The sequence below is a fragment of the Oryzias melastigma genome, unplaced genomic scaffold, assembly GCF_002922805.2.
Source record: "Oryzias melastigma strain HK-1 unplaced genomic scaffold, ASM292280v2 sc00385, whole genome shotgun sequence".
NCBI classification, from domain to species: Eukaryota; Metazoa; Chordata; class Actinopteri; order Beloniformes; family Adrianichthyidae; genus Oryzias; species Oryzias melastigma.
Window position 1 is genome coordinate 28,856 of NW_023416982.1, and position 15,607 is coordinate 44,462.

The 15,607-nt window shown below is 39.4% G+C and overlaps 1 protein-coding gene across 1 annotated transcript in view; it reads right to left on the minus strand.

The window, feature by feature from the left end:
• LOC112139251 overlaps nucleotides 1-8,338 on the minus strand; it is a 30,887-nt gene extending 22,549 nt beyond the window's left edge. The window contains exon 1 of the mRNA XM_036211028.1: nucleotides 8,199-8,338. Coding sequence (XP_036066921.1) covers nucleotides 8,199-8,338 — 140 coding nt within the window. The remainder of the gene's footprint in view (nucleotides 1-8,198) is intronic.
• Between the last annotated feature and the right edge of the window lie 7,269 nt (nucleotides 8,339-15,607).

A 15,607-nucleotide genomic window follows, 5' to 3' on the forward strand; every position in this document is an offset into this window, starting at 1 on the left:
GTTCTTGAAAGCAGGGACCGGACTCCGCACCACCGAGACCTGGACACCCCCCGGCTCCGATGTAGATTGATCCCCTGCTAAATCTCGGTAATATCTTTTTTGTATCGATTCGTGGACCATGTATCGAGATGCGTATTGAATCGTGTGAGAGAGAAAGATACACACCCCTAATATTTATAAATAAATAACTTCCGCCCCCCAAGATACTGTGCAGAATTTAGCCTTGAGTTTAGTGAACTGATATCAATGATCTGTATTGATTTGGACTGGATAATTATTGTTGGTGATTTTAACATCCATGTTGATAACCCTCAGAATAAAGGGACTGGGCACCTGGATAACACTCTGGACAATTTGGGATTGACTCAATATGTAACAGAGCCCAAACTACACCGAGGGCAGATTCTTTCATTCATTCATTTTCTTGACCGCTTTGTCTCTTTCGGGGTCATGGAGGTGCCGGAGCCTATCCCGGCTGCTGAAGGGCGAAGGCGGGGTGCACCCTGGACAGGTCGCCAGTCTGTCTCAGGGCCTCAATCACACACCCATTCACTCTCACAGTCACACCTAGGGGCAATTTAGAGTCACCAATTAACCTATGAAGCATGTTTTTGGACGGTGGGAGGAAGCCGGAGTCCCCGGTGAAAACCCACGCATGCACGGAGAGAACATGCAAACTCCACACAGAAAGGTCCCAGCCGGGAGTCGAACCGGGGCCTTCTCGCTGTGAGGCAAGAGCGCTAACCACTGCGCCACCATGCAGCCCGAGGGCAGATCCTTGATTTATTAATTTCCAGAAGGGTCTGAACATTTCAAAGATTATTTTATGTGATTTAGGTCTGTCTGATCACCTCTGTTTTTTCTTTCAGAGAACAACTCTTGCACACACACACATAATTTGAGGAAGGAGATCACAAAACGGTATATAACTGAAAATACTGGTGAGATTTTCAACCAGATTTTCTCTACCTTGAAACTCGAGGTGTTGGTTCCTGGTTAACCCTCTGGAACCTCAGGCGCCCTGCTGTGCAGCTGTGAGATCAACATGATAAAACTGTTTAAAATGAACTTGAACTTTTTTTATGTTCTGTAACTAATATTTTATTGAATTGAAGGGAGAATTTGGCCCTAATTTGTAGTTTTTGGACAAAATCAATCTTTTATTTTAATAAATGAGGCGGAAGACTGCAATGCATGGCAGCGCGCCCATAGTGGAGGGGCTGAGCGAAACGGAGCTGTCCGCTATTAGAAATCCACAAGGAGGAAAACAATCATAATTTTTTTTTGGGATGGGGTCTGATATTTGTTTACTACAACTACCACCGGCGTTGGTCAAAAAATCATGGGAACGCTGTGTTTCTTCAAGAAAGTCCCGCCCACTACAGGGCAGGCGGCCTGCGGTTTCGGCGGAGCATAATGGAGCTGTCAACTATTATTATTGGATGGGGTCCGACATGAGTTTATTACAGCAACCACCACTGGCATTGTGAAAGACTCAGAGAAACTCTGCGTTTCTCCACCAAAGTCCCGCCGCCGCTGTTACGATAGGAGACAACAGAGCAGACAGACACACCCCCACCTGAGAGCAGATTCAAGCTGAGCAGACCTAAAATCCAGCAGGATCAAAGTTCTCCCTGAAACCTTTTTTATTATTCCTCGCAAACAAAACAAGGAAAAAAAAAGCTGAAAAAAAAAGAAATTCCAGGAAACATGTCAAATGAACAGCAGTGCTCTTAGGTGAGAAATTCTTATTTTTTGGGCTGCCAGAAGCTGAAACCAGTCAGGCAGACTGATTACTGTCTGTATAACAGCATAAGAAAGGTCACATCATTGACCTTTGAGGTCTGTGATGTTCCTCTATCAACAGAAACTGTTCATTTCTGGCCCAAATAAGGAATGTGAAAATTTTGTCTGGATTTTTCAAATGTGTTGATTAGTTTGTTGACTAAATTTATTCGCATGGGTTTTTTTTTTCTTAATGAAATTACATCTAAAACCTTCATTCTATGTTGTAAGAACAGTTCGCTAAACATTTTTGGGGTTTCCACAGAAAAAAGAATCAAATTTTTCCAGATGGAATTTTCTGTTTTTGCATGATTTTATGTGTGAATAGAATATGGAGAAATGACAAAAATAAAGCTAGTGTCAGATAGGACAGGTTATACTGATTAAAATGATACAAAAAAAGCATGTATACAAGTCTTTTAAATTTAAAATACAGAGGTAAATTCAAAAGAGGACAAAACCTGAGTTTTAGGCTCCAGGTTCCAGAGGATTACCACTTGATCATGGTTCCAACGCCACAGTCTACCTGAGTATTGTTGCTGACCATATCTATCCCTTTATGACCACAGTTTACCATCTTCTGGTGCTTCTTCCAGCAGGATAAGGCTCCATGTCATAAAGCTGGAATCATCTCAGACTGGCTTCTTGAACATGACAACAAGTTGACTCAAATGGCCTCCACAATCAGCAGACCTAAACTCAACAGTGCACCTTTGGGATTTGGTGGAATGTAAGATTTTTATCATGGATGTGTAGCTGAAAAATCTGCAGCAACTGTGTGATGCTATCATGTAAATATGGACCAAACTCTCTGAGGAATGTTTCCAGTACCTTGTTGAATCTATGTCACCAAGGATTTAGGCAGTTCTGAAGGCAAAAGGGGTCAAAGCTGATAATATAAGGTGTACCTAATACAGAAATCTAGTGAGTGTAAATTTGTAGTTGTGCAGAAAGATTACTTTAACAATATATACATATATAAATATATATGTATATATTTTTTTTCCACATTTTCTTGTAGTTTTTAGTCATTCTGTTGCATCTTTATCCTTGTTGATGCCCAGTAGGGATTGCCAGTTTGGGCCCCCCAGGTAAAATGTTATATAGATGGAGAATTCTCTAAACGCATCAGATTACTTAGGAGACATTCTTTTACATGTAAAAAAAAGCCTATAAAAATCTTCAACATACAATAAACTTTAACTCAAAGTGATGAGTGACCTCCAGTCAGACTCAAAAGGGAAACATATATACATAAAAGACTAGATCAGACGGGCTGCACGGTGGCGCAGTGGTTAGCGCTCTTGCCTCACAGCGAGAAGGCCCCGGTTCGAATCCCGGCTGGGACCTTTCTGTGTGGAGTTTGCATGTTCTCCCCGTGCATGCGTGAGTGTATGGGTGTGTGATTGAGGCCCTGCGACAGACTGGCGACCTGTCCAGGGTGTACCCCGCCTTCGCCCTTCAGTAGCCAGGATAGGCTCCGGCACCCCCACGACCCCGAAAGGGAAGTAGCGGTCAAGAAAATGGATGGATGGATGGATGGATGGACTAAATCAGTTCTTTTTACTTAACCTTAACTTAAGAAGGTAACTTATCATTTAATACATTTTAAGAAAGTGGTAAAAAAAATAAAACAAATGAAAACAAAATATGTTCTAAAGTGAATTCACACTTTTATTTCTGTACAGTGGGTGAGTCCAGTAAGGTCAAATTAGTCCAGATGAGACCCCTTTGATGCTGACCAGGCTCCACCCACAGCAGTTTTCAGGAACTGGTGAATATATTTGCAGTCACACAATGAAAAACACTTTGATATTTAAACAAACTAAAACAGAAAAAAAATAATCATGAGAAAGAAATGCTGTGGTCAAAGCTGAAGTTTGTCTGAGCTAAGTGTGAACAAAAAACAGACAGACCAAATTCAAAATTAAGAAAGGATTTAAATGTTTCTCTGACATTGAAACTTGTGTTAGATAAAAATCCAAAATATTCTGAAATTTAAGGTTTTTAATTATTTTTCACATTTCAGTTTAAATGTTGTTTTATGGTGAATTCTTAATAAGATGAGAGACTAAAACTATGGATATTAACAAAGTTCATCTTCTCATGACCTCATCCTGCAGCAGTTTTTAAATATTTTCTCCTTCATCTGGTGTGAATGATGTGATGTTAACACTTCAACCAGGAAGTGACCATAAAATACAGGAATAGAAAATGTTTCTGCACTGAGAACATGTGACTCTTTACAACACAGTGAATGATATTCTTATTTATCATGATATTTCAAGTGGAAAACATGCATCACCAAAAGTTTTAACTTCCAACAACACATATGTAACAGCTGCACCTTTTTAGGACATTTATTTTAAAAATCTGTGTACATTTACCAGAAGTATGTTAAGTTTAAATATGATGTTTTGTGTTGATTGGGCTGCAGCTTGTGTATTAATTACTGTTACTAAACACTGATCCCAAAATGCAACACAGAGATGCTACAGAGCTGCATGAACGTGTTAGAAAGAATTTACATTTAACTTGTCAAAATATAGGAAAATATTTTAATGGTTTAAAAGTGAATATTTATTACGCGATGAACACTAACAAACCCAATAAATGTAAACATCAGGCTGCATTCAGATCAATGAATTGAACATTTGTGTAACTTTCTGAAGAAAGAATGTTATGTTTTCAGATTTTCCATTTTTAAGTGTTGTTGTGTCTGTCCAGAAAAAAAATAGTAATAACCCAAATCCTTGTGTGGACTTGAATACAATTTAGAAATAATCTCAAATTTTAAAAAAGTTTTTTACATTTATGTTTGTCTTGTTCAGCAGTTGGAGAAAAAGTCCGAATCTGAGTTCCTCTGGAGATTCTCTTGATTCACAGAAGTCTAAATCCAGGTGGCGCTCTTGGAATTCCAGAGTGGAAAATCAGGCAGTGTATCTTCATTGTTCTTCAGAACCTGGCGATGACAGAGACATTTACTGTGTATCAATAAAGTTCTTTGAAGTTTTTTCTTCTGTAAATGTTTCATTCTGACACGTGAGAGATTCTATACACCTGAGTCCTGACAAGAATTGCAATGTGATTTAAGGATGTTTGATTTGCTTGTTCTTCAAGTTTCGACAGCAAAGCAATGCCAGCATTCAAACAATAAATCCATCAGTTGTACCAGATTGAGGTTCTAACTGAGGGGAATCCTGATCAAAGATCTGAAGAATGTCAGTCTGCGAGGAGATCGTGTACAAGTCAAACAAAAGCAGGAGAAAAACAACAAAGTCCATCTATGATCTTCATCCTCTTCCTCCTGAGGATGATCACATGGATGCTTAGAATCTATCTGTCAATTTCCTAACTTGTGTTGCTAAAATCTTTAGTCTCATAAAACACATGGATCTTCTTGTTGGTATAGTGAGAGGTTTAATCTAGCAGGAAAGAAAATAAACAAAGGGATCGTGGGAAATTAGCACTTGCTTACAGTGCACCTGGCCAGGAAAACAGCCACCTTTAGGATGAACTTCCTGCAGACTCTTCACAAGGCCAACTGATGACCTCCAATGGAGGATTTTACGTGGAGTTCTTAACCCTTCTGTTTCTGACTGCTGCACTTTTTGTAACCTGACAGATGTTTTTCACGTGTGACAGGTTTTCAGGCCTCTTTACTCTTTTAGCAACTGTGTTTGATTTTTTAAATATATTTTTTAAAACATTTTTACCCATTTGTCATTGTCAGAATTGGTAACTGCTTAACTTAATTGTTGGAGAAGCCAACCTTGCAGTTCACATCAGCAGGAAACTCCAGTTAGTTTGCAAACCTTCAACTGATTTACTCTTTGTGGTGCTGTAATGTCCATTCTTCTTCACTGACTTCTCATTTTGAGAAAGGAATAGTTTAGTACTGAACATTAAAAGTCATGATGTAGCTGTTGGAAAGGTCACTGAACTTTCTCAGAAATGTTTTAAAGCACAGATAATGTTACGCAGCAGGACTAATCTGAAAGAAAAATATTTCGGTTTGACATCTGCATCATTCTTAAAGGTCAAATGACTTTCTCCCCACAGACTTTTGGATTTTTCTTTTTCTCAAATGTTCTTTAAGTCGAAAAGGAACAGAAATAACAGTCATATTTGACTGACTTGGTGAAGCTATGTTTATTGTTATTTGTGTTTATTTATGATCAGTTATTTCACATCATCCTTAAAGTCCCCTCAGATTACCTATGTTGGCATACTCTGGATCATTTTCTGTGTCTTCAGGGCCTCTGAGTGAATCATAAAGAGAAACTTCACCTTCAAATACAAACCAGAAGAAAATTAAAATTAGAAATGTAATACAAACTTTCCAACATGTCCATTAAATTAGTTATTCAAGAAAAATAATCTATGTAAAAAGTCAGATTTCAGGCTGACCGTGGAGCAGAGAAGCATAAGTGTTGTGTTCAGCATCAGTCTCATCTGGATCACAATTCTGATTTTGATCATCAGACCTGCTGAGATAAAAGAAATCAATAACTAAATAAACAAAGACATCAATCAATAAAAGGAAAAAAAAAGTACCAACCTGATGGATTTTGAATCTGTAAATGAAAACATCACATGTTTCTATGATAAACAGCCTCATTGACAAATCATATAATCATCAATGTAATTTTATAAAATAATGTTTCTCACCTTTTGACTTTCTGTACAAATAAAACATCAGCAGGAAAATCATCAGTAAAAAAACACAAACTGGTCCAACAATCATCAGAACAGGAAGTGAAGATCTGTCAGGTCTGGATGCTGCTGGAACACATCATGGATTTGATTCAAACTTAGTGATACATTCATGAACTAAATGCTGCTGTTATTGTTCATGCTGAGAACAACTGGAATGATTTACTGACATGTTACTGCCAACCAGCTCTGTGGAGATTCTTTTCCTGAGGACTGACACTTGTAGAAGCCTTCATGTGACTTTGACACTGCAGGGATGTTAATCTGACAGTTTCACTCCATCTGTGGGTCTGCTCTTACAGCTGTAGTCTCCACTGATGGAAGCTGTGATAGTTCAGTCTCTCCTGTTTGTCCTGAATGTCTGTGACTGAGGTGTTCTGTCATGGAAATTATGCATTTTATCATCTGATCTTTGACTCTATATTTCACCAGCTTCTGAACTGTATGTGTGCAGCTGTATAGCTCAGGACACAAGCTTTTGTTTATCCTTTGTCAGAATAATATAATGATTAGGGCTGTAACGAGTATCCGGGTACTCGGGTATTCGCGATTTGCTCCCAAAAATTCAAGTACAGATATTCGCGAAGTCCAAGATCGCTGATTCGTGATCTTTATGATGTAGTAAATTGTAGTAGAATATGATCATAATATCATCTGGGGATGATGTATATTGGCTCTGAAATGCAGATTAATGTTGAATTTTAAGTTTACGAACTAAAACAAAGCCAAAAGAGCCGCAGTACTGCTACCGGAAGTAAACATCTTCGTGACGGTGAATCTTCCGGTTTTCAAACTAAAACTAGCAAGAGCTTTTTTCTGTTCAAAAACTGAGACTGAAGTTCCACTTACAGACACAACTTCTGAAAAAATGAATTAGCTTTAACACCAGAGCTTTAGCTCCAGTGTTTACATTCTTTTGGTTATAGTAACTCTTCAACATTTGATGGAATTAACGAAACTCCAGCTTATTCTGAAGAAACAGCCTCGCGCTGCTGAAAGGTGGATGTAATCAACGTGAATCAGCTGATTCTGCTGCAAAAAAAATATTTTTTTCTTACATGTAATGTTTCAAACATAAAATATTGAAGAACAATGAGGACAGAAAACTATGGAGAACCTTTTCAGGTTTTGCTGTTACATGATCACAAACTAGTGGGGGGGTTCATTCAGTCTAACATAGTTGTCCTCTTGTAGGCAAGTTCCCGTTAGGGTTAGAAGGTCAAGTTTGTTATTAATAATTAATGTATTGACTAAGAGGAACTTTGTGGAAACTGATCTAATGTTTAGTTACCCAAATTACATTACTTTATAATTTTGCTTGTTGTTGTTGAGAAAGCTAGTAGCTATTACTTTTATGCTTTTGTGACTCCCTCCTTTCATTTGCCTTTCAGCACATGAGCTAACACCAGCAACTGCTGGACTAGCCCTGTCCGAGGTTAGCACCAGCGCTAAAGGCCACACAGAGGAGAGTTTAGACTGCTGCTCTGTGCCTGGGTCTCATCTCTGGGTTGTCATGTTGGATGACTAGTACTAGCACAAATGTTTCTACAAAGAAGGGTAACACCGTTCAGAATGGGATGAATACCATCTCTCCACTGAGCTTTCCCCAACATGGACTCCAAATGTCAACAAAGCAAACACCATTTTCTGGGCACCATCTAACCAACCAGCGGTAAAATAATGAAACGTGACTGTACATTTCATCTATGGCTGTGTCCAAATTCAGGTTCTGCATCCTCCCGAGGCCGTGGCCTTCGCGATCTCCGATGTCCGGGTCCTTCGTTAGTGGGTAAGACCGGATGTTAAGTGCTGTGAATTTGGACGGTCTAGCCTTCATAATTCCCGCCGTTAATCGGCTAATGTCCTGTAGCCTAGCTTAAAATCCTGAGTTTACCGCGTGTTTGGAAGCATGATGGAGACCGAAATGATTCTGTTTTATCTCCTTCAACTCCTGCTTTTGGAGGAGTTGGAGCAAATGTATCGCCGTCGGAGATATTTGCTCCTTTTCCGGCTGAGACATAACGATGCCCGGGTACTGTATTAAAATAAAATTAAAAAACAAAACAAGAAGCTATTTTACTTATTAGCTTTAGCTAGTTTAATGGATGTATTTATTTAGCAACTACATTACAGGTAATAAACTATACAATTACTGACACAAGTGTGTGGGTTTGAAACAGTTTTGTAACAATGATCCTTATTATTGTTTCACAAAAATGATCACAGTAAATCAGATTGTAGGTACCTAGCCTTTTGTAGCATGAAAATATGTGCAAGATAATATTTTATTTTTCTATTAATCATATTAAAATAGTGTTAAATGTTTATTTTATCTTCTTACTTAAGTGTTATGAATACATTATTTTTTAACAATTACTACTCTTTTTTTAAATCATTAAAATAAGTATTTAAGTATTTTGCCTTTCTCATGTTCACCTAAGTATGATGATTTTCTATAGTGTAAAAAAAACATAAAACCACATATTTTCACTGAAAATGTATTTCTTTTTTATTTTTAACTAGACTACACCACTCTACTGTAAAGTGAACCTGAGTCTCCCAATCCTGGAGCGTTTTTTCAACGACGAAGACCCAAAACCAGACTTCCGACTGAGCAGGAACTCTCTTGTAATCCTCCTGAACCTCCTTGATAAGGATCGGCGACATGGATGGGGTGCTGTAATTGAGACCCTGCTTTTTCTTTTCTGGTTGGCGAGCGGAGCATCCTACAGGGTGGTCTCCAGAGTGTTTGGGATGCCCCGTTCCACTGTCCACTGCATCGTCCACAGACTCACAGAGGAGGTGGTGGCCATCCGCCATAAGGTCATTCACCTTCCGAAAACCTCCGAGGAACTGGGGGTGGTGTCCCGTGGGTTTGCAGGGCTGGCACGGCACAGAGCTTTCCTCAAAGCTGCAGGTGCCATCGACGGATGCCACATCAGAATCAAGCCTCCTAGCGGCCCCAATGGACACTGCTACAGAAACAGAAAACTGTTCCCCTCCATCATCCTGCAGGCTGTGTGTGACCATCGGGGCTGCTTCATCGACACCTATGTGGGCTGGCCTGGGTCGGTGCACGACTCCAGGGTGCTCCGCCACAGCCCACTATACAGGCAGACGGTCTACCCTCCTCCAGGGCACTTCATCCTAGCAGATGGTGGATACCCGTGTCTCCAACGCCCACTCCCCCTCATCACTCCCTACAAGCGTGTGAACGAAGGTGTTGCAGCCCAGCGCTTCAACAGTCATCATTCTAGGGCACGCTCGATTATAGAGCGTGCTTTTGGAATGATGAAAACAAGATTCCGAGCAATCTTCCTACAACCGCTGGAGGTGCATCACACCTTTGTACCTCACGTAAGTGAACATATAGCAGCATTTTTTTAGATTATTTGGAATATATTTCTATTTTATATTTCTCTTTCTATTGCAGGTTGTCACAGCTTGTGCCATCCTGCATAACATCTGCCTTTGTGCTGGCGACACTGTGGCCCCAGAGGATGAGCCAGAGGAAGATGTGGGAGATGATGAAGGGGAGCCTGGTTTGGAGGCAAGCAGCAGTGCTCTCTGGCGGGACCAACTGTCTGATGAGGTTTCTGCCCTGGAGGAGGTACCACCAGACCATGATTACTGGTTAACAGGTAATTAAAGAAGACGGTTATTTATCAAGTTTTTCTTTTTAAATTAAATAATATTAAGATTGCTCATGTATTAGCTCATTTCTGTATTAATGGATCATTTTTGGTCATGCAGCATCCGTCGACAGCCAGCCCTGCAAACCCTGAAGATGGACGATGCAGTGGACAGTTGAGAGGCATCCTGAAACTCCAGACCCCCTGCAAGATGTTCCAGTTGGCACCTAGAAAGTTCCAGTCCCAGGTCTCAGTTGAAGCCCCCCATCCATGTCGACCATCTTTGTAAATAGTTATTAATAAAAGTGTTAAAATGAATTCATGACGACTGTTTTTTTGGATTTATTCCTTTATTTATATTATCAATTTCTTAAACATTTCAACACAACAAATAAACTTTTAATTTTAGATAACCCTCCCCTTTTTTTAATTATTGGCCATTTTTTCTAGCAGACTGAAAAGTCTGTCGAAGGTCTCCCTGCTCTCTCTTGCTCTTTGCTCTTCTGCCTCTCTCTGCTGCCTCATGTCCTCTCTGATTAATTCTAGAAGTTCGTCACTGTCCCTTCTTCTTTTTCTTACAGCTGGTGGCTCTCTCCTTTCTTCCTCTCTGTCTTCACTTTCCTCTCTTTCACCCACTGCTGTACTTGTCCCTGGAGTTTCCTCACGGAGAGAGGAAATTAGGACAGGAGGAGTGGTGGAAGGTCTCTGTCCTAATACCTCATCCATGAGGTCAAACCAGGGCCAAGTAGCAGCAGTGGGCTTCCCACCAACCCCTTCTCCTGATCCTGGATACTTACAATCCTAAACACACACAAAAATCACGACATTTGGAAAGAAAAGATACAAACCTTTTATTACATGTATATTTAACGTGTATCAAGCATATATTTTTCAACACATATCAACATACTTTGTATTTTTTCTTCAGGTTATCCCACTTTTTCTTCGCTTGCATGGGGGAAACCTTCTCCTGAAGTCCCAGTTTCTCCAGGATAGTCCTGAAAAAAAAAAACACCAGAGGGCGGGATAACGGTTACTCTCAAAAAACGTTTCACATCAATACATAACAGGCACTTATGTCTAATGAGAAAAAAAAAGTTGTTTTACCTCCATGCTACTGCTGCGGAATATTTCGCACCGGTAAAAAGGTGGTCATTTTCCCTCCTAAGCTTTATGAAAGCCTTGGTCTGCTCTTTAGTCCCTAAAAAGATATGAAATTAAGCTTTTTTTTTTTTTAATTAAATTACATATCCGTAAAAAAAAAAAAGATGAACAATTGGGAAACCGCGCCAGAATCTAGTATACGACCCGAAAGTGTTTTTTAAAAAAAAGACTTTTATTGTAATACTTAAGATCAAAATATGATTTACAAGCTTTATTTCATTTTATAAACCATAAACTTATCAGATTAAAGTTTTTACTTACATTTAAAAGTGAAATTTTCACCGACTCCGCGTCCCGCATCAATGTCCGCCATTGTTGACAGAAAAAAAATCTTCGGGGCCGACCGCAATGCATCTTGGGATACGGTCAGCATAGCAGGATACACCAGAACGATCCTTCAATTTGGGAAAAAGCAGGCCGCGTTCGCTGGGCGCGTTTGAAGCAGCCGTTGGATTTGGACAGCACTTGTCGCGACGCTGTGACGTCACCGGCCGACAAACCCGGCCTCGGGAGGTCGCAGAACCTGAATTTGGACACAGCCATTGACTACGTTCAGCAGAGGACCAGAGCAAATTGACAGTGCCTGACATAGACTTAGCAAGTTTACACATTGACTATACGGTAAATTTGAAAACTTCTGATTGTCTCTGTTAGGTGTCGTTACCGCCTGCATGAATCATGACTTGACAGAACCTGGACTTACTCAGAATATCATCAGCTGACTCAGAAACAATGGGAAAAATGATGATTTGCTGTGTCATTATACACATTTCCAGGATCGTTTCTGGGGTCTACATACAAAACGTGCACCTATTGAACGCATGTTACAAGTTAAACCACTTTGACCAATTAGGAACTCAAATCTAGTAGTCACTTATGTATGTTGTCCCTTTTAATTCACGAAGGCACCAACCATTTTAAGATCAAACGTGGAGGAGAAACTAATAATACTGCTGTGTTTCCAGCCAGAATTCTCTGACACCAAGTCTTGCATATATATCAGAATAGAGCTGTGAACGAAAAAGCCTGAAGCAAAATTCACTAGATCTGCACAACTTTGATATTTTACAACAAGCCTTTTTCATCAGTAGGTGGCAGACGTGTGTTCTTGAATGTGCTTCACATAGCCGATGTAAACATTGCCTTAGACACCCTCCAGTCCAGACGACTGCAATCTGACACAACCGTGTTCTGATCCAAACCTCTGAACTGAGCAGACTGGCTGATGATTCTCTATTTAGACCAATCCAAAAAGTCACATAATGAACGTACCTTCAGTTGATTTCTCTCGACACGTTACAGTTTTGGATGTTGTTCTGCTGCTGACAGAATTGGAGGCTGTGCATGTGAACACCTGTCCTTCTCCCTGTTTCCTGATGCTGTACTGCCGACTGGAGCCTTCGTGGGTTTGATTCCCGTCACTCAGCTTGTAGCTGACACTGCTGGTGGACTTTAAGCTGCAGTTCACTAAAACTGTGCAGGTCAGATTGGAATCAGCTGAAACGTGTGTGAAAGTCAGAATGGGGTCTTCAGTTATGGACTCTGATGACAGACAGAGGAAAGAAAACAAGTAAGAACACAATGTTTCAGTTCATACAGAGTCTCTGAAACCTGGGAGGCATTACATTCTCTGGTAACTCATACATAAAATATCACTTTATTTTTTGTATTTATTTGTTTATTTTAATTGCCTCTTCTGTCTGTTTGAAACATCTCATTTAAAAATTTTGAGAAATTTATGATATTTTAAAAAATATTTCATTACTTCTATTGCTAAATTCAGCAATGGCAAAAACAAAGAGGTCAAATTTCAAAAAGAATTAGGAAGGAAAATGTGATTCACCGTAAACCAGTAGAGTGATGATAACCGTCTCCCTTTGTTTTTCGTTTTGTTCAGAGTAAAAACTGAAATCCCCAGAATCTTGAAGAGTTAGCTCTGTTAGCGTTAAACTCAGGGTGGTGATGTTGAAGTGTAATCTGTTGCCAAAGATCTGTTTAGAAATAATAAGACTTTTATCTGCAACAGTTTTATCTTTATATTTCCATCTTGCTGCATTAACTCCTTCAGTTGGAAGCCCTGATAAAAACTCCACTGAGTCTCCAACTTTTTTGTGAATAGTCCTCAAGGAAACCAAACCTGAAAAACAAGAGGCAGAGTCATGAAAGGAGGAACAATGGGCAGATATTGAAACAGATCCTCTGATAAAAGAAAGAACTTGAGGGAAGAAAAGAGCATGTTTAAAAATAAATTGCATTTCTTATACTTGTTCTAAAATAACTAATTTATTTCAGTTATGAATATAAATGCATTTGTATTTGAGCATGTATTTCAAAAGTTACCCTTTAATCCTTTTTCACTTCTCTACATTTTTATGGCCATTTTCACATTAGGTGGGCGGTGCTGTTCTAGTGATGGCCCCTCCCACCAGCAACACCTTGTACTCCACCCCTTTGGACCCATGTAATGTGTGTGTGTGTGTGTGTTGACACTATCAGGTTTAAAGAATTGTCTGGTGTGTTTTGAGAGCAATCAGACAACTTCAGACAAATTTACAAATAATAAATCAATTTTAGGATTTATGAGTTGATGATTGAGTTTATAAATCATTTGCATCTGTATCTCAACAAAAATGTGTGACGATCATTTTTGTGACAGCCATTTTTACCTTCAACTGAAGATTAGTTCACAGAGTATTGATGAACAGCAGTTACTGTCATAGATGAATCATGACAGCAGAAACATTTGGATCAGGACAGAAACTTTCTGTTTAACATTAAAAAATCAGGATCTTGATGTTTGACAAATAAAATAACAGTCAGTAAAGAAAAACACTGAAACATCTGACTTTATTTTAAAACATTGAACTTGAAATCTCCTCATGAATTTCTACTTTGTTCTTTTTGTCAAGTCAGAGGGAAATTAAGGAGTTTTACATTTTCAGCCAGCTTTGCCCTGTGCGGGGTCAAAAGGTTACTGTGCCTGCAGTTATGCCGATACTATCCCCCCTCCCTGTACCACCCAGTACTATTTGTCTAATTGTAAACCAGAGCAGAATATTTCCCAAAGTGAACATAAATTTAATGTTACATCATGCAAAAATTACTTACTGTGAGGCACTAAATAAACATGTCTTTCATCATCAAAAACTAGAAAAAACCAGACCAAGCCTGCTTTAAATGCAATAAGTTAATGCGGTAAAACACGCGATTAATCAAAAAGATTTAACGGGTTAATATTTATTAACGCAAATGAGTAAAGAAACAGTCCTTTGCTTTACCTCAACAGGGTCAGGCTTCCACGCCGTGCGTTAAAAGACTTTGTTGGCATTATCCCACCTACTCCATGGTTACTTACAAAAGAAATAAATAATCAATCAGTTTTTAGCTCTTTTTTTCTTGTTCTTTTTTTGGGGGTTGAATTGCTTTTTCATAAAAAGCAGACTATTTGATCCATGGTCTGGCTTGTTGTCGTATCACGGTCACATTGAGCTGCTGGGCATCGACTGCAGCAGCAAACAAAAGTGGTATAAATGCTGATCGTTACGATAGGTTAAATAAAGCATCAGTTCAGAGAGAAAGTTCACCTCTTACTGCTTGTTTTTGGTTAGAAGATGAAGAAAAAGTTCTGTTTTTTTCTTAAATCTCCAGGTTTGTTTCTTATGGTTGTATATCAACATTTTTATTTTCTTGAAGTAAAACTGCAGACATAAGAGTTCTGCTTATTTTACTGTTGATGTGTTTTATGCTCACAATTTAGACTTCTGGATTAACACTTGATAAATTAAAATAATTCAGTCAATAAAAATGTTTCTCTCTGACATGTTTTTGTTCAAAAGCCGCATTTTGTCATATAACATTTACCAGTGGTGGGCCGTCAGGGCCTGCAAGGCCTTCTCTGCTGGCCTAAAAATATCTGAATCACAGACTGATATTAATTATTATTTATTTCCGTGAATACGTATTCTATAATTCCAAATGCTCTGTCTTCGTCCTTTCATTGCTGTCTCCCTGGTCGCGCTGCTTCCAGACGTGTATTTTCCTATTTAAGCATTAACCAATCACATTGCAGCACCATTTGTTGCTAGGGTCAAAGAAATCTGCCCGGAGGCCTTCACAATCAGTTCTGCGGGCCCTGTAGCATAAAATAATGGTCCACCAAACTGTTGCTTCAACCAATCAGATCTGGAGTAGACCATTGCAAGCGATTGCAGGGCCAGCTAGCAGGCCCACGGAAACGTCATCATTTTCACGAGCCTTGATTGGATAGCTCGCAGCTCGCTCTGGTTCTGCGTTATGTGACGGACACAGGT